Consider the following 19521-nt stretch of genomic DNA (forward strand, 5'->3'; position numbering starts at 1 on the left):
CCCTGCGTCTTAATGTCAGGTTCTCAGTTCCATTACACCCCTCGTTCCAGCCCATTTGTGTGTTCATGACCTTAAACGCAGACAATTGCTCGTCACATTCAGGCACAGAAAAAAATGAGGAAAAAGGCACTCCAGAAAAGGACTAAGCGGACATCTGTCCATAGGCTTCACTGGTGCTCAATGGAGGTCCACGCCATCCAGCTGCTGGTAAGTGCTGCCATGGCCCTCTTACAGGGTTTCATTCGGTTAGGGTTTTTTTCACCCCTTTCGTAGATCTTCCTACACCATCACAGTTCCTGCAAATTTGCCAAAGAAAATGAACCTGTCTCCTAATCGATAATTTCTTTAGGCGAGGACTATGGAAGGGAATAGAGGACTGGAAGCAGGAAAGAAAACAGCAGCAGTGAGTGAGGCTTCAGAAATGTTGCCACTGGAGGCCAAATCACCTCTGCTGTGCCATTGTCAAGTTAGGGGACATATCCGCCTCCGAGACCACCATTACTGAGCCTGCCCATCTATGGGCAGACAACCATTTATTTCTGTGGGAAGGAACATTTATATAGAGTCTTCAACAGCCAAAAGTGCTTTTTACCGAGCACTGAAATTATGTAAAAAATGTAAAATGTAAATGTAAATTGATACTTGTATAGCGCACTACTCACCCGCAAGGGTCTCAAGGCGCTTGTACGAATACCGCTGTGGAACCCATCCTGGCTTTCCCTGTGAGGCGTCCACTTCTGGGCACCCCCAAGGTGGAGGCCAGGCATCCTTAGTGTTGTGGGGGCCGTTGTGGAGATTAAGCAAGCTTTTGCCCAGAGTTGCAGAGTGGGACTCCATGATTGGAATAGGCACCGGGCGAGAATTATCAGGTCAGTGGAATTTTTGAGCCCAAGACCCGCCGAGGCGGGGAATTGAACCCTGGTCCCGGGCTAGACCTCTGCATCAGGGTCTGCCGCTCTAATCATTGAGCCACACTTCTCCACTAATCCACTAATTATCAAACATTACTATTGTCATTTGCAATATTATGTATATTAGAAATATGGGAGGGGAATGTTACTAAAACACAGGTCAACAAAGTACTCAATTCACTGAGCTATTTACCTCCATCTATGTCTTTATAGTTACCTATATTTATAGTCTGCCCATCTTCCTTCGTGCATTCAGCCATAGCACCCCATCCCTCCGGTCTCTAAACCGGTCACAAAAAGCTTGGGAATGTGGCTTTTAAATGTGGTTTTCAGGTATTAAAGCTGCTGCCATCTGTTTCGGCATACTGAGGATGCTTTGGAAGATTCTCCCTCTCCTTACCCGCACCTTTAAGAAGTTGGGAGTCCAGGTGCTTATACTTTCTTACCTGACTAAGGCAACTCTCTCTATCTGGGAGAACCGAAGACCACAGTAAAGAGACTTCAGGTCGTGCAGAATTCAGCTGCTCGGACACTGCACAATGTTCCGAGACACCAATCTGCCTGGCAGGCTCTCTGACTTTTTATAATGGCTCCCCGTTGTAAAGAGAACTGAACTTAAATCACTCAGTATTGCAAAAAGGCCTTCAATCACTCATTCAATGCAGCATTCCTATACCCCGAGAAGATTCCAGCGTTCCTCCAATGTCCATCTGGCCAATGTACCGGTCATTAGGAGGGGTTAATATGGAGGACACTCTTTTGCATATAATGCACCCAAATTGTGGAACAGCCTCACGCTTTCTCGTCGTTCAATCAAAAAGGAACTTCCTTTTCGAAAAGCATTAAAGACTTGGCTTTTCCAGGACGGTCCCTTCTGAGTCCCCTATCGATTTTGTGCTTCATTTTAGCGATGAGATGCCTATGGGTAGCTATGCACTCTACAAGTGCTTCATAGAATAGAATAAGCCTTGAGCTTACAAATCCATCCATTCATCCATCCACATATCCATCTAAAAAAAATCACAAATTCATTCATCAAACCACAACTTTATCCATGCAGCCAAGCAATATTAATTCATACATCCATTTATCCACCCAAACCTAATTGAGCCATCAACTCATATCATCCATCCATACATACATACATACATACACCCAACCACTCATGCATCAGCCCATTCACGAGCTTTCTCAGCATCCGCACATCTGTAGCGTTGTCTCTCCCTCTCGTCTCTAATTAGACAGGGCCTGCTTATAGTTGCTCCCTCTTCTTCGCAGTATATTTTCTGCACCTATCATTAGCACGAGTGTTTGCCTGTTGCACATATATAGAACTCGTTTTCCCACCTTCTGCTAAAATTGGTACCCTTTAGATCTGATTAAAACTCGTAAAACCAGCGCTGTTCTTAGTACAATGTTTCTGAACTTGTGTGCATTTTCTTCAAGTGTGTGCGTGTGGAGTTCTTGCTTGTCTTTGTATGTGTATTTCCCAGTTTGTGCACCGAACCAATTTAGGCCATGTTGAACAGCAGCTCGTGCTGCTGTGTAACATGTCAAAAAAAGACATTAACTAAGCTAATAGATGCCTCATAGGTGAAAGTATTGGCTTTGCCAATGCTTGTTTATTTTTGGCTATGCTCAACTCTGGTTTCTGCCGTTACTCTAACTTCCTTACTCTGCTCCGACGGAGCTACCCAAGAGCAATATATTGGGACTACCAACATGAAACTACAAAGCAGTGTTAACAACTTTTAAGGGCTATGCTATGAGGTCTAACCGTCACATGAACTACACACTTAAGAATACTGAAATTAACTTTATAGTTCTCTGCTACGGAAATGCTACTGTTCTACCTATTGTAGATTACAGAGGAGTGCACATGAAAACAGTATTTTTCGAAAGAGTATTTTAAATCCAGTTATGCTCCATTCTCAGCTGGGAAAAAGAAAATTACACAATAACATGGCCATAAGTTGTTTATGGACTTTCATGAAGAGCAAGTACATTTCTTGTAACTTTTACTTCAAACAACAGCCAAGTGATTTCAATCAAGCAATACAATGAGCACAACTCAAACGCAAATTTCAACTTCTCACGCTGGAAGGCGCAACAGGCTTGCAACAAAGCATGCCATGGTATGTTATGTTGATTTGTACAGCGCACTATATTAACCCGAGAGGGTATTCAGGCGCTTGGGCAAGGAAGGTGTGTGGTACAAAGGCTCTTATATGAAAAGCCAGGTCTGTAAAATACAATCATGTTCCATTCTCACCTTGGCGGCAGAGCTGTTGAAGCACCTTTGATAGCACTTTTGAAAACTACATCTTGAAGAGAGTGCTCCTCCTGCAGGCGATTCTGAATTACTTGCAGCATTCTGAAGACAATTAAATAAATAATGAATACAGCTGCTCTGTCTAGGTGCATATGCAACAGCTATCCCACCACAAAAAGCCGAACACTTCCCACACATAAAAAAGCAGGCCAAAACGATAAAGGTCAAAACTAAATAATAAATAAACTGGCAGAAAATCAAGAAAAACTTTAAATAACAGTGTAATTTTTCAATAAATAAGACTAAACAGATTCCTGAATAGAAGATGTCAGGTGTTCAAAAATACATTTTTTTTCCAATAATATGAAAAATAAAAATTAAAAAAAAAAGGTGCCCATTTTTTATGTTGGTCCCAGACTACAAAGGCAAAGACAAGCTATAAAAAAACTTTCAAAAATAAATTAAAAAAAAACATCAAAATGGAGCACAGGCCAGAGTAATTAACAGTAGCTGAGAATATTCAAGCATTTATTTTTCATGCTGCCCTTTATATACTGCTACGCTAAATACATTTTTATAAATTCAGGAACAAAAAATATGAGTCTTCAAGAATCTCTTTGGCATAAATAAGTACAAAATCTAAAACAGGTTATTTAACTTCAGCTGCTACCCACAATATGCTGCATACCTCAGCCACTGTCTCTGCTGGGGCGAAAGATCAAATATTACCTGTAAAAGAAAAAATAAATAGCAAATAATAATAATGTTGCAAAATCATTTAAGCAGACTTTCTTTTATTTCTGCCAAAAGAAATATATTCCGTAAAGACCACAAGGCTGGGCACCCAACTAACATCTTCAAATGTAGTCCCAACTCAGAATGGGGTATCGGGCAAAGAATGAGGGGGACAAACGTGACGTTTCACTGTCAGACTTACACCACCACATGTTAGTGGGTCTAAATTACCAAAACAACTTCAGGACATGCTAGCTTTGCCAATGGATTTTAGCGGTGCTGTCTAGCATCCCTTAAGGTGTACAGCAGTGATCTGCAAACTTAAACACAGGCCCCAGGGAGAATTTTCTGAGGGAACACGAATATAGGACTGAACCCTTCTCCACATCTCTTCCCAATAAGGAATGCTAATCTTAGCAGGTATGCCCCATCTCGGATCCCAGCCCCATAATTAATCAGAACACACCTCCCTCGTCACTGCCTATGTCACCTTACAGGTATTTCACCCTGTCCTCTCTCCCGTCAAAGTTATCTTCTCATAGGTCAGTATCCACCTTTGCTGTCACAGAGTACTTCTTCGAAAAATCTGGCCTTCTCATGTCAACCTCTCTGCAGTGCAGGTGTCCTCATGAACAGAAGGATGAGTTTGCAAAGGACTGTGTGGATATGTAAATATCATGCAGAGAGACTTGGACCAACCCGACGCCTCTTATTTTGCAGGACTAGGCTAAATGTCTGGAAAGTGCAAGCTCTCCAAAGTGGTGTATTTGGAGTGCTATGCAACTGGACACTGGGGGATGCAGACAATGCAGCGCAGGGATTTGGGATACTAAGGGTTTCGAAGTGGCAGTGCAGCATGCACCTCAGCACAGCAGCTCATCATCTTGCTCCACCGCACCTGCAGCAGAACCAGGCTTTGCAAGTGTCCTCCAAGGGGGCAGAGGAACGCAACATGGCTTATATTCCTGCCCAAGAGCTGCCATGATCAACATGGAACCACCATCTTTCCACTGCTGGTCATGTCAGCAGAGATTTCATGGACGAAATAACTGAAGAGCAGCTGCAATTGCAATCCTTTTTTGCCAATAACAGCTGAAAAGGATAGGTAAACTAATGCAATACTCCTGGGAGCTGAGCAAAAACGTGAAAAACAGTTCAAACAAGCAACAGTTGAAGGTGCTTGACCAAAAGAAATGAATGACTTAAGGGTGCTCAACCAAAGCCACTTACTGCATTTTCTTGACAACTGTCAGATCTAAAAATGGGCATATGACACTGGAAGTTCAAGAACCGAATTAGTAGCAACTTTCTTTATAAGACCAATAGGGAAGATCGGCATCTGTAGGAAGGTGTTTTGGACCAAACTTTTTTAAAGGTGAATTAGTTATTCATTACGCAATACATTCCACATGCATATCATATTTAGACAAACTAAGCAGACCAACTTAAAATTTAGGACAAATGGAGAAAGGGTAAGAATTGGAAAATCAACACCCACTGATGAAGCCTAGAACTAAGTGAACCAAAAGACAACATAAAAGAAAGAAAACTGTACCATTCAAATCAAAGAATATTGGACAACCAATACATTTTCTCTCATTTCAGCAAGACGAAAACATCAACTTTAAGAAGCACATGTGAATACACTCATATCAAAGCATCTTTGCAACAATTGTCTTCTTGAGGTGATGTATCAGTTTTTGTTATAGGAAAACTTACCGGTTCGTAAATCAGCCCGCTACTGGACAGAACCATGGTTTCTGCTAAATCCAAAACATCTGCTCCAACATCTGGGCATATAGAAACAGTAAATTAAACGAACATTCACTTCATAGGTACACAAAAAAGCAAGAGTGCACAACACAAGTCTGAAGAAACACAAAATAAGACTAGTGTTAGAATTGCTACTAATACATGCATATCCCATCACCTTCAAAAGTGTATCAACCTCTAATTAGGGCCAGCTTTTAACAGCCCATTAGAACACCACCGGGCAGGCGTTACTGTTTATCAACTCATAGTAGTTGAGGTATTTGCTACTTGTATCCTGGGATCATTCTTAGGACTTGAAAAATGAGCCAATGACAACCTCAGCCACTCTCAGGGTAACAGGATCGAGCAGTCCACAGCTTCTCAGGGTGGTAGTAAGGGTGCAAAATCGCAAAACCCAACTATTTCGGTCGTACCAGTTCAACGATTTGCGAACTTGCTCTAGAAATTCAATATTGTTGCAGAGTACACTGAGAAGATATTATCTGATCCCTACCAAAACCACCAATCCCCATCAAAACTTCAACTCCGTATTCTGAAGTGTGCCCACATCCAAAATGCCACCAACACCTAAGACTGCAGGAACGGTATGCACAGCTCTCCAAGAGGACACTGAACATCCAACAACCATGCACCATTTTAATCTAACACAGGTATTGGCACCAAGTTGAATGTAAATGTAAGGCAGTTGTGATTTCGCCACAGTCAATATCCTGTGGCCAATGAATTTGCGCATCAAGATCGGGATATCCTTCCACATCCTGGCCTCTCCGTCTTCCATGTGTTCCCAATCCAGAGTAATTGTGTCCTTCATATTCGTGCCACCTTTTCCTCCCTGTGTATTCCATATCTCTAGCCAGTGACGCCTCCACATTCTGACCCACCCTCCCCCAAAGTATTTCCCCATCATATAGTCCTGTAGTGAAGTTCCTATATTCACAATAGGCTCTGCACATTGGAATAGTATAACCTATAGATTAGACGTAAGACTGAGGTCGACTAGGTCTCTATCGAATATACTAAACTTAATAGTGAGTGCCAGCTAGCCCAAGGGTCACTAGAAACTTTCTCAAATTCACAAGAAGGGATTCGTTTCTGACAACCGCATAAACATGACAACTTTGTTTCACAAGAATAAGAAATATATAGTCGCGGAAACAATAGATAAGTATTTTATTTGTGTTCCCCTGGTAAGGGGTGTGTTGCGGAATCCGAATTGCCGGTTGGGTTGTAAGCGTCTGCATGACATATTGGACCAATAGTCTGTGAATTTTAATTAGCTCCATTAATTGAACTAATAGTTACTCATCTGTCATTTCTTCAATGACAGGATGTGGTGTATAGCTGGCTAATACCGGCCATGTTGCTCCTGGTTTTGTGATTTATATGATTTAGGGCTCCTTTAAACCAGAGCTCATGCTCTTGGTATGTTAGCAGAATTTCAACATTCTCGAAGGGACTGTATTCCGTTGGAGCTTCATCCTCTTTGTAGAAGTGAAAACATTTAGTTATTGGATTTGCTTCAGGGAAGACTACCCATGAATAGAACACCTCTGTCTGATATTCATGTGCCTCTATCACAAAAACTACCCTACCACCTCTTGCTGATAGGCCATTTCTTATAAGTTGTATAGTGATGGCTCTCCTTAGATTTTCTGGAATGCCTATATCATCATCGTCGGCTTCATTAAAGCCTGTTGCATTAAGAGCTCGTACAGCGTTTTCGTATGCCATTTTGTTTAATGAAAGTTTGCAGAGCAAGTTTCAAGGAACCTAATAAGATAAGGTGCACAATATTTTGGAACACAGTATCCTTCAACGTTGAAAAACCAAAACTAATACATAGACTTTTCGCCCTACTCAGCTATGGCGGAAATTTTATCTATTTACCCACTCCAGACGTCTATTGGAGTATTTTACGGAAAAAGGGGTCTCTGAGAAAAGCACAACTGAGGTACTTTAGTATCAAGCGTTAAATTAGTGCCTTACCAAACGTTGGGCACCATGTAGTGTAGTTCCTATATTCCCAGAAGGCTCTGCGCATTGGAATAGTATATCCTAAAGATTAGACATAGGACTGAGGTCAACTAGGTCTCTATCGAATATACTAAACTTAATAGTGAGTGCCAGCTAGCTCAGGTCACTAGAAACTTTCTCAAATTCAGAAGAAGGGATTAGTTTCTGACAACCGCATAAACATGGCAACTTTGTTTCCCAATTATAAGAAATATATCTCTCAGAGACGCAGAAACAATGGATAAGTATTTCACTCAGTCAATCGTGCATGCTTCGTTTCAACAGAGTTGTAGAGAAATAGAGAGACTGGCGTTTTCAATAAAAAGGTTTATTGAACAGTCTTCTTTCTCATACAAGAAAAGTGAACTGCTACAATCATTATGCAGACTGCAAAGTATAATGCGTACAGCGAGAATAGTGTTATAAAATAAAACTGTAAAAGCATTGTATGGCTTCTAAGCCATATAAAGATACAGACATAAATATACAGGCTAAAAGTACTCAACTGGGGCTTCTAAAATACGCCTACCCCAACGTACCTAACTTAAGTCTAGTATGCAGGAAGAAGTAAGTATTGTGTAGCATAGGTTTAGTTTTTCTTGGCCAAGAACCTACCAAAGGTTTCTATAGGTTCTAATCAGCTCCATACCTTGGTTTAGAATGAAGGAGGTCTGTTTTCTCTGACTCGGGACTCGATTTCCCAACACCCCGCAAAGGGAGCTTGGAAACACTGGAGCTGGATTCTCGGCAGGAGAAAGGCAGCCTCTTGATCAGTGCGTCAGCTGGAGAGTCGGCTTCCTTCTGCACTTGCTGTAGCGAGCTGCGTCAGGCAAGTAGATAGTCGAACTGCTCCGAAACACCGTAGTTTGCCATAGCAAGTGAAGGCATATTTATACCTTGAAGGTGTTTAGAAAGGTTGCATGATTTAACAACTACCTCTGGAATCACAAGTGCCTAAACCACGAAGGCTAAACAACAACCTAAACCCAACCACTATGTTTTGAACCACGACTCCCTAAACTACGAAATAAATTCCATTTACATATAAATGAAATCTACTATGTCTCTCCTTTTCGCTGCCAGTGCTTCGAGTCTGATTAGGGCTACATAAATGCTATAAAAACAATTTATGGAGTAACAATATTAACAGGTGCTGGTTCTGCTGCAAGAGTGTTTTTTGTGCCACCCTGCCCTATTACCAGGGCTCTTCCCCTGAATGTCAGTCTTGATCTTTTTTTCCACAGGGTCAGAGGAAAGGGCATCCTCCAAGACAAATCACCCCTCATTAAAAAAGACCTGCCATGAGGTTGCCAACCTTAACATTTTAAGGAAATTCCTCGGAAAAACCCTCTGAAGGATACTGCCTCAGCAGAAAGCAAGGAAAGGATTGGTGCGTCAAATTCTTCCATTCATTGGTTTCATTCATTCATGGTGTGGAAGGCACCAAGGTCCCAGCGGTCGACTTCACTCCGCAAAGTCTCTACAGCAGGGGGTGCACCAGCACCTCTCTCTTGGCCCCCACTGCATCCAGCAGGGGTTGCTACGCCATACTGCCCCTCTGCAGTCCTCGTCCTCGCAGCACGGTGTACTGTGCCTCACCCTCTCAAGGGGTGCATTTCCACACTGCGCCACAGCCGTCACACCCCCAACCTAAGTGCACAAGTCAAAGTGTCCCAGGGGAGAGGGGGCGCAGAGAAACAGATGAGCCTTGTGGTGTGATAAAGACCCCCGCTGAAAAGCAACATGTCACACAATGCAGGTCTATGATCTCAAATCAGAGGTTTCATCTGCTTTAAGACAGTGAAACACAGATCCTCGTGATCCGTGCTCAGGGTCCACTTGCCTGAAAACAATCCTACAGTGCCATCTACTGGCCAATTAAAACCAGGTAAATTAAAATGGACTATCATGAGATGTTTATTAAAATTAGTATACGTTTGAAGTGTACTTTTAATAAATCAAATTTTTTTTCATGTTTAAAGGTTGGAGTCGTTATTATGGCCACTCGTTGTTTAATAAAGTAGTTGTTAAGGAGGTCGTGGTTCAGTCCCAGGTCATTGTATAAGAGTCGTTAAGGCCACTCGTTTAAAAACCGTTGTTCAGGCCGTTTCCCATTTAGGAATGCCATAGCTTGACGTAAAGTCAGGCATATGAACGTCAGGAAAGAACCCCTAGGGAATAGTTGTTTTTTGCAAAGTGCATGAGTTCTTGGACAAATCAATATTCAGGCAAGGGGAAGTTCCCTAACTGCTTAAGCTGATTTTCCAAGAAATCATTGTGACGTTTGGTACGGGTGGAAGTAGCCATGCCTGTATTTGGGTAGCATGGGCTATGCCTAAATAAGGGATTGATTTCTATGCCTATATAAGGGCAATGTTAGTTGTACCTATATAAGGGCATGAATCTGGAAAATTCAGTCAGAGCTCTAAACTCCGCACAACACCCACTCCACTTTCTTATGTACGACATTACTAAGTTCTAAACACATTAAAACATATGTAAACATGATGTGTTAAAACCCACCCAAAATACATAAAAATGCATTGATACTGGTTGTACACGAAAAGTATATGTGCTGTACGCATTTAAAGCAATGTTTCAGTCAAAGCATATAGATTGATATTTGAAAATGCTATCTGAATGAATCACGAAAATACATTTATGAAATGGCTCTTAATTACAGAAGAAAAAGTCGAGACCATTTCATGGCAGATTATATAAACCGTGTGCACAAGGTCAAATATTGTCTTTTTGGAAGTTTTCAAAGAATTCTAGTTCTCTATGAATAGTTCTACTTTAAACAGATTGCTTGTGCCAGAAAATGACAAAATAAAAATATGGAAAAACAAAAGTTTGATCATAGAAAAAAATAGAGTTCCAAAGTTCGGAGTTTGTTTTGAAAAACGAAGGTCGAACTCTGAGTCTTTCAGAACACTGCGTGCCTAATTAAAAGTCAGTGTTATTGTTTGGAGAAAACATCAAGTCTTCAAAATCTGAAAAGAATTTATCTACCACCGTAGATGAAAGTTGGATTACCTCGTTAAGAAGATTAATAGCACATAGATGTGAAGCATCGCCGTCAGCATTGGTCACGTTAGCAATGTTCGAATTGGATGGTACCCGTGTGCCGCTTTCCTCTCGTACCTCACCGTCAGCATTTTGCGTCTGTGAGGTCTCAATGAATGCAGTCATCAGAATTGGTAGCCGCTGGGGACAACACTGCGCATGGGCCTTTACTGGGTCCAGCAAAGTATCAACATCCGATGGCATGACTGATGGGAGTGTGAGACAAATGTCTAGCACCCATTCCTCTCCACATAGCAGGCATCGTAAAACAGGTAAGATGCAATCTTGTCAGATTGGTGTGAATGACATAAACCATGTGGTATTTAATTCGCTCAAACGAGTTAATCCCAAAATTTGGACTATGCGCTCACGACACTTCATCGCCAGAAGAGTGTTCTCCATAGTGAACTGGGTATCGCTGGTGATTTGGCTTGCCATATCGGAGCAGAAGGAGCAAAAATAGTAACCCTCCTGCGAGTCCCAAAACGAGAGGCAATCCGCCAAACACAGAGGGCACGAAGTTTGGAAATATTCCTAGGACTGCTTCAAAAGGTGCTAACAGTCCCGAAAAAATCATCTTAAATACATGTACAATACCACTCGTATCAGATATATTTAAGATACTACCTAACATTTCTGAGAAATGTCCAGGGCAGTTTGTAGTTAATAGGGCGTGCATCTCTGCAGAAGTCCTTGCGACTTGCAGATCATAGGTTTCTTAGGCCAAGGTCAATGGCACAGTTTTCTGTAAAAGAATGGCTTTCATTCTGCTTAAAGTATCAATTCGTATAGAAGAGATGTTCAATGAAGGCCATAACGACGACTCAAGGTCAGTCTTGGTTTTTGGAAACAATACTTGCATACAGCAAGTGCCCCTGGTGGACACAGTTACGAGATAGGCTAAACCTGTCAACATGCTACAGGAGCTGTAATCATTCAACATGATATAACTTCCATTAGAAAGCTGCCTAAGAATTGGAGCAATCCCTGCAGCTGGTGAACCTTGCAGGTGGCAGGATAAATTATTGGAGGAACCATCACAGGCCACGTAAGTTAATACCCTGACAAAGGAGAGAACCGCTTAAAGCGTTTTCACAATTTTTACCACTAAGAAACACTTATTAACCCCCACTCCAACATTTGTTTGTGTATGGTAATTCCCAGGATGTCTTGATGTATTCTTTACCCAACCTTTCATATATGCCAGCTGGTATATGTTTTAAGCAATACTGAAAATGGAAAATTGTAACGGGCAGAGTGATTGTTCCGTGTATTATCCATTCAATTGCTGGCTTTTAAGCGACTGTAAATGGCAATCTTTCCAGTTTTTCAATGCTCAACACCGTATAGTCTGCTCCCCTATGAGCCAATTTGATTTGTTTATCTCTGAGATTAAATTCAGAAAACATTGACGTTGTGTTGATTAAACACCAAGGCACATAGCCTGAACTAAGGTTTTGTAACGTCCAGCCTAATAGCATTATAGAACGTAATTCTGACTGACCATGTTGTAACATGATCAAGTCCTGTTCCATTAGGTCTATTGCAGAGGATACTATGCTGTTCAAAGAATATATCCTGGATGACAGAGTCGTTAACCCATTGTCAACTACAGAGAGAGATTTCTCTAAATTAACATGATCAATTTCTCATATTCTTTCTGCAGTCTCTGCTTGCGTAATCTTCCACGCTTCATTATATAGAGCATAGATACCGGCGTATATAAAACGTTTATGACACGGTTTAGTAGGTCCTTGTAGGAAGTCCCTCAGGTCAGCGCCATCTTGAAGTAAAGATAAGTGTTGTTTTACTTCCTTTAGTGTAGACTTGTGTAGCCACTCAAGGCACTGTTTTCCTACACTGTATGATGTTACTATCCCTGGATGCTGTCTCTGAACATATCTTGGATCTGGCCTAGTGAATGTGAACCCCGTGTCTTATTCAGGAATCTATCTTGACAGGCGTTTGTGTCTGTGAGCCAGATTAACCATTTTTTCTAATCAAGATCTGTTCTGTTGTGAAGGAAAATAGTATGTACGTCCACCTCCCCCTCTGAAGTGTTACTGCTATCAGGTGTAGGTATGGACGGTTTGTTTAAATCGTTTATCTTGGCTAACCCAAGACAAGATGTCTGTTGAACAGTGTCATTCAAAAACATTATTTGCTCTGGGATGATGCAGGCTCTAAATAAAGCTTCTAATCCCTGCACCTGCCAGTCTTTTGAGCCCCAGAAAGTTTTTGTCTCAATGCTGTCTTTCCAAAAGTCAAAACCTATTGTAGACAGCGGAGCATAAAAGGCCGCAGAATAAATTTGCTTTGTATTTGTCAACATACTTTTCATTCCTGTCCTATTAACATTTTTAAAGAAAAATGATTCTGGATTTTAAACATTATACCCTGAAAAGTATGGAAATTTGCCCAAAAATGTTTTTGAGCTACCCTTTGGTGGCGTAGGACAATGTTCCCATTGGTTATAAGTCAATACATTTTTAGGATTTGCAGATTTATGCAAGAAATGATGACCATAGTGATTATAGCAATACATTTGTTCATAATCTGATGAACCTTCTAAGTATTCACAATTTGTAAATTTTGCAGACATTTCTAAGTCTGACATCATATTATTAACAATCTCGAAGTCCCAATCATCAGAAAAGGTACTAGATGAAACAAAGTCACTCAGGGAAATCTTGAACTGGTGTGGTATTTTCAACAGCTCCGCCGGACCAAGTAGAAGAAAAAGTACACCCAGCACAATCCAAAGTTCAATCCATGGTGAAACCAGATAAGTCTTTTCCAGTTGATGAAAAAGTTCTGTTGCTTGTTCTTTGAAAGTTCTTTTTACTGGCGTTGTTTCAGGTTCACTGGGTTCCTCGGAAAACGTATCAAAGTTAATGAACTAGGCAGAGGCAGTTCTGTCAATTGTAGGGATTGCATAAGGATTTGTTGAAATAGCTGGAAACACTTGATCACATGTTACATTTGTATAGTCAGATGCTATGTCATTGTAGACAGGCATTTCTTGACCAACTGTATTTGGGTCTCAAGAGGTACAAGCTCCATGGCTTTGTTGCATAGTCCTTTTCGCACTGCAGATTCTTCAAAGGTGATGAGTCTCTCAGTTTGAACCTCTTGGATAGTAGCTGGATAGTAGCTAGATTAGGGAGTCTGCTACATCTTTGAAGTCCACTTGGCCTACTACTTATGATCGGCCACATGATGTGGTTTGACCAGGTCGATTGGCACGAAACTGTTCTCCTTTTTTCCAGCAAGGTGCAGCAGTAATACTGTTATTGATCCGTGGACGGCTAGGACAGGTACTGGTGGTCTGTAAGAATGCCCAAATTTCTAATTATCCGCGATCTTTTCTGTGACTAGATCACCAATCTTTGGAATCCAGACAGGTCTTGCTGGGACGGATGGTTTTTCTTCAGTGGTTGTTGGCTTCAGGAGTACGTTACTTTGTCTGGATCTTGTTTCATTTAAGTCCTGCACAACAGCCAAACGTTCTTTGATATCAAAGTGTTTTTGTTCTACCACTGAAGTGTGACAATCGAGGTCCGGCACAATCATTCTAGTACCAAAAAGGATTTCATATGGAGTGAAACTTCTAGATTTTCTTGGCAGATTGTTAAGACAACGTTGGACACTTATTAGATGTTTGACCCACCCGTCACCGGAGCCTAATACCCTAGCTGTTATAGATTGCTTTATGTCCCGGTTTTTTCTCTCCACTACCAAATTTCCCTCAAGATGGAATGGACTAAAGTACCGCAATGCAACGCCCATATTGGCAATTGCCTACTTGTAAGCTCGAGAGCTAAACGCAGGACCCTGGTCAGAATGCAACGTGCCGACTGCGTATGTGCCGATAAAGACTCGCAAATCTTTTATAACAGTTCAGGCGTCAGCCGAGCGCTGAGGCCACATTCAAATGAGACTTGTCTTAATATTTGTGGGACCACATTTGTCCATAGGGACGTCTGCGTGTACAAAGTCTAATGCAGTCTAACAACGGTGTCTGTACTGGGCTGGCTACACTGTAGTCAGGTATCTAGCGGCGTTCTCTGCTGGGATCTCTGTTGCAGTCGTGGCAATTAATTGCAAATGTGTGAATGTGACCATTCATCCCTGGCCACCAGTACGTCTCTTAACTTTAGTATAGATTTAGAGATCCCCTGATGTATCAGACCCTCTCCCAAATGTGCTTCGTGTATCAAAGCTACTCTACGTTTCCTGTTTAGAACCACTCTATCCCCACTCCAGGATTTCGAGCAAACGGAACGGAGATTGCGTCAATTATGTATGGATATTTGAGTGGAAATGTATTAAGTAACGCTGCACCGCTGCCTTTGCATGAAGCATTGAGAGCTAGCATTATTTCGCCGTCTATTATTTTTTTGAACGAGTGATTGCAGCTACGGAAGCCGTTTGCACAGCTACCTTCGCGGCTTCATCAGCCAATGAATTCCCTGCAACGTGAACGCCATCACGTTGATGACTCAGTGTATGGATCATGTGAGTCTTTTGTAGTTCTTTCTGTAAAAGAACTACTTGTTCCCAAAGCAACTTATGCTTGATTGTGCCACTTTTTGCCTCTTTGAAACAGTTTTCAATCCAGTTCTGCGAGTATTCATTGTAAGATTGAACGCAATATTATGAATCGCACACTATGACTGTGGTGAATTCACGATCAGTATTTTCAGGCGCCATCTTGAATGCTTGTAGTTCAGCTCGCTGAGCTGTACAATCTCCTAGAGATTGTGTTTTAGTGACCATAGGTCGGAATTTACCATCGCGTCAGCGACCTTTAACAATCGCGCATGCAGCACTATAAGCTTGTTTAACCCCAATAGCGGGCTGTGCCTTATCCGTCAGTAAAAATGATACATTCATACTACTCTAGAGGCAGAATCTCAGTAGGCAGAAGACATTCTTGTTCATATTGTAGAAATTCTTGTGTTTTCAAATAAGGGTCAAAAACGTATTCAACGTCTGTTATAGCAAGAGAATTAACCCATTGTATCCATCTTGGATGTAAAGCTTTAGTATTCGGAATGCTTGCTTTTGACACTGCCTCTAAGGCAGGTACAGGTGTAACGACCATAATGCGCTTACCTCTTTTGCTACTGCAGTTTGAACCACTGTCAGAATTTTTTCTGTTGAAGTAAATTTCATTTCAGCTTGTGTGTACAAGTGTGATTTGTAAGCTATTAGTACTTTTTCTCCTTCATTAAAGGTGAAGTACGTGAATCTGCATCTTCCTGGAATGATTCGGTTCACTAAGTTGCATACGTTTACGCGTGTTTGCAAATGTTTTGTTGCCAACATGTCGATTTGGACTGAAAGCAAAATCTCTGCGTGTTTTTTAGTCCAATTAACTTTTAAAATCAGGTTTGATTAATTCGTAAAGAGGTTTTATTTATTTATTTATTTATTTTCTATTCTTATAGAGCGCCAGACTAGACCCCCGAAGGGGTATCTCCGCGCTATTGCTGCAACAAAGAGAGTTCTGATTCAAATTGTATGTCCAGACTGAAGGTGGAAAGGTACAGGGCGTTATTTTCTAGGGTACAGATAGGTTTTTAAAGTTTTCCTAAAAGTCAGGTGACTAGAGAGAGATCTTAGTTCCGGGGGCAAGGAATTCCAGAGTATTGGTCCGGCGTGGGCTAGTGCACGGCCGCCTTGTCTGGTCTTTTTTACTCTGGGTACTTGCAGTAACTGCTGATGACTAGAGCGCAAGAGGCGCCCTGGAGTGTAGGGCTGGAAAATTTTGGTCATGTATTTTGGGCCCTCCCCTATCATGCTCTTGTGGATAGTACAGAGCGTTTTAAACTGGACTCGTTTCCTCACTGGGAGCCAGTGGAGTCTCATCAGCAGGGGACATGAGGGTGTTCGCGGAGGAGCATTCAGGATAATCCTTGCAGCTGTATTTTGGATTACCTGCAGTTTGCTGAGTTGCTCCTCGTTGGCTCCAAGGAGCAGACCGTTGCAGTAATCAACCCTGCTGATGACAAGAGCCTGTACAAGTGTCTTTCTGTGATGGTCCGGTATGTAGGGGAAGACACGTCTTAACATACCAATAGCCCGGAAGCAGTTTCCAGCAACTTGGTTAACATGGCCTTTAAAAGTGAGTTGCTGATCAAAAAGCACTCCCAAGTTCCTGACTGTACTCTTGGGGATGGGAACAGGGCCCAGCTCTAAGGGCCACCAGTCGGATGCCCAGTGTGTCGCCGCTTGCCCAAAACACATGACCTCCGTCTTCCCTACATTACACTGCAGACAGTTAGATGACATCCACTCTGCAATGGCCCTCATGCCATCTGCAAAAGATTTTTTATTGCAGGTGTAAGGTTTTTGAAGGGTTTAACCCTTTCTGCGTAGTTTAAAATGTAAGTTCTTCCGAAATTTAGGAAACCTAGAATCGACTAAGTTTTTCAGCATTTTTGGAGGTTGGAGCAGCGCACATTTCTCTAGAATGTTTGCTGCCAGGCTTTTGCCTTCACTTGATAATTTGTATCTTAGAAAAAGGACGTTGAGGTGGGCAATTCTTGATTTCTTAAAATTGCATTTATACCCTTCAGAGGCACAGCTCAATATAATGGTGTTCACCCTGTTAAAGTGCCTATCCAAGTCATCGTCTGTTAGATAGAAGTCATCAACATATGATAATGCATCATCATCATAGGTTGGTAGGAACTCTGTTACGCCGGCTGAACATAACGCTGGACTATTCTTGAATCCCTGGGGGAGACGACAGAATTGACGCTGTGTCCCCATAATTGAGAAAGCGGTCAAATACCTACTTTCTGGCGCAATGTTTTGACAGAAGAAACCGTTAGAAATATCTAATGTGGTTTTATACTTTTTACGCACAGGTTTATTCATTAGTGTTGCACTATGTGCATTCTGTACTGCAAAAGTTTTGCATCAAGAGTTCAAATGTCTGTAATCCAAAACTAGATGATATGTATTGTCTGGTTTGGAGACAGGAAACAAAAGATTGTTCATGGACGAGGTGCATGTTTCAATCACCCCTTGGTATTCAATTTGATCTAAGATCTCCCTGACTCGTTTTTTAGCTTCTTGCTTAACTGGATACTGCTTTTGTGCAGTTGGTTGATTTTTTAACTGGATTTTATGGTGAGGAAAATCCTCCTCCCATCCCACATAATTTGTATATAATGCAGGAGCCAGGGCGACTGCCCATTTCCTGGCATAAGTGTATTTTAAATGAATTGGAATAGGGTTGGAGAAAGCTGGTATAATGATGTTTTCGCCATGTGGGCACTCCCTGACAGATTCAGGTGGCGAGTCTTGTTCAGCTAGAAGGATGTCATAACCCTGAGAGAGCTTCTCCTAAATGAGTGCTCTTCTTTTTCTAGTTATGTCCCCCTCCATCCGGAGTGTTACCTCATATAACTTATGTGGGACACTAACCCTGGTGTCTGCAGTTTCAACTTGGATGTACTCATTCAAGTCCACTGTCTCCAGATGATCCTTCAAGTTCTTGCGAGCTATGGTGACTACTGCTGCGCTGTCCAAAATCGCTTGAGCCCATTTCCCGTTCTTGAGTTGTGTCCTAAAGATCCTCAGCAGGTCTGATTTTTAGACCGGCTACCTTCTTTTTGGTGAATGGAGTTTTCTTATTTTTTGGAACATGTTGATCGTCTTTGGACTTCACAAGTTCTTCCTTGTCTTCTGACCATCCTCTTCTTTCCGATTTCTGTGAAGAAGTCTGAAAGGTACGAGAGGAACGTGTATCAGTATCTTGATATCTAGCAGGGTTTCTCAAATTATCCCTATTCCTGAGGTTATACCTCCTTTCAGAGGGCTCCTTTTGAGGAGACCTACCTCGGGATTGAGAACGCTTCTCTTTTGAAGTTTGTTTAGTGTTCTCCCACTTCTTTTTTAGGAGGAGCAGGAGTGTTTGAAAGTCCTGAAAAGGTCTTTATTGAAGTCAGTTGGGGTTTCACTGGTTTACCACCCAAACTGTCTTTTGCTAGTTCTTCATCGGATTTTTCAATTATTCTGGCTAGTTCCTGAGGTTGCTCAGTTACATCGAATTCTCTTAACTTTTGGCGGATCGCCACGGATGCTTCTTCACCTTTAATATTAGCTAATATTATTGTTGAGACCTGTTTGAAATCCTTCAGTAATTTCATACCTAGATTTAAAGCAGGCTTTGCCCCGTATTCATTTTGAATCTGGTTCAGGACGTCATTTCTTCAATGGCAGGATGTGGTGTATAGCTGGCTAATACCGGCCATGTTGTTCCTGGTTTTGTGATTTATATGATTTAGGGCACCTTCAAACCAGAGCGCATGCTCTTGGTATGTTAGTGGAATTGCAACATCCTCGAAGGGAATGTATTCCGTTGGAGCTTCATCTTCTTTGTAGAAGTGAAACAATTTAGTTATTGGATTTGTTTCAGGGAAGACTACCCATGAATAGAATACCTCTGTCTGATGATATTCATGTGCCTCTATCACAAAAACTACCCTACCACCTCTTGCTGATAGGCCATTTCTTATAAGTTCTATAGTGATGGCTCTCCTGAAATTTTCTGGAATACCTATAGCATCATCGTCGGCTTCATAAAAGCCTGTTGCATTAAGAGCTCGTACAGCATTTTCGTATGCCATTTTGTTTAATGAAAGTTTGCAGAGCAGGTTTCAAGGAAACTAATAGGATAAGGTGCACAATATTTTCGAACACAGTATCCTTCAACATTAAAAAACCAAAACTAAT

The 19521-nt window shown here is 41.6% G+C and overlaps 1 protein-coding gene across 2 annotated transcripts in view; it reads right to left on the reverse strand.

Annotated features, from left to right (window-relative positions):
* LOC147659505 (endoplasmic reticulum-Golgi intermediate compartment protein 2-like) overlaps positions 1–19521 on the reverse strand; it is a 234829-nt gene that overhangs the window by 186058 nt on the left and 29250 nt on the right. For both annotated transcript variants that reach the window (XM_086951692.1, XM_086951691.1), the window contains 3 exons: positions 5638–5708; positions 3872–3912; positions 3184–3285 (listed from right to left, as the gene is read on the reverse strand). In XM_086951692.1, the coding sequence (XP_086807818.1) occupies positions 3184–3285; positions 3872–3912; positions 5638–5673 (179 nt within the window). In that variant the 5' untranslated portion in view covers positions 5674–5708. The remainder of the gene's footprint in view (positions 1–3183; positions 3286–3871; positions 3913–5637; positions 5709–19521) is intronic.

Source organism: Lissotriton vulgaris, unplaced genomic scaffold (assembly GCF_964263255.1).
Source record: "Lissotriton vulgaris unplaced genomic scaffold, aLisVul1.2 SCAFFOLD_703, whole genome shotgun sequence".
Classification (NCBI taxonomy): Eukaryota; Metazoa; Chordata; class Amphibia; order Caudata; family Salamandridae; genus Lissotriton; species Lissotriton vulgaris.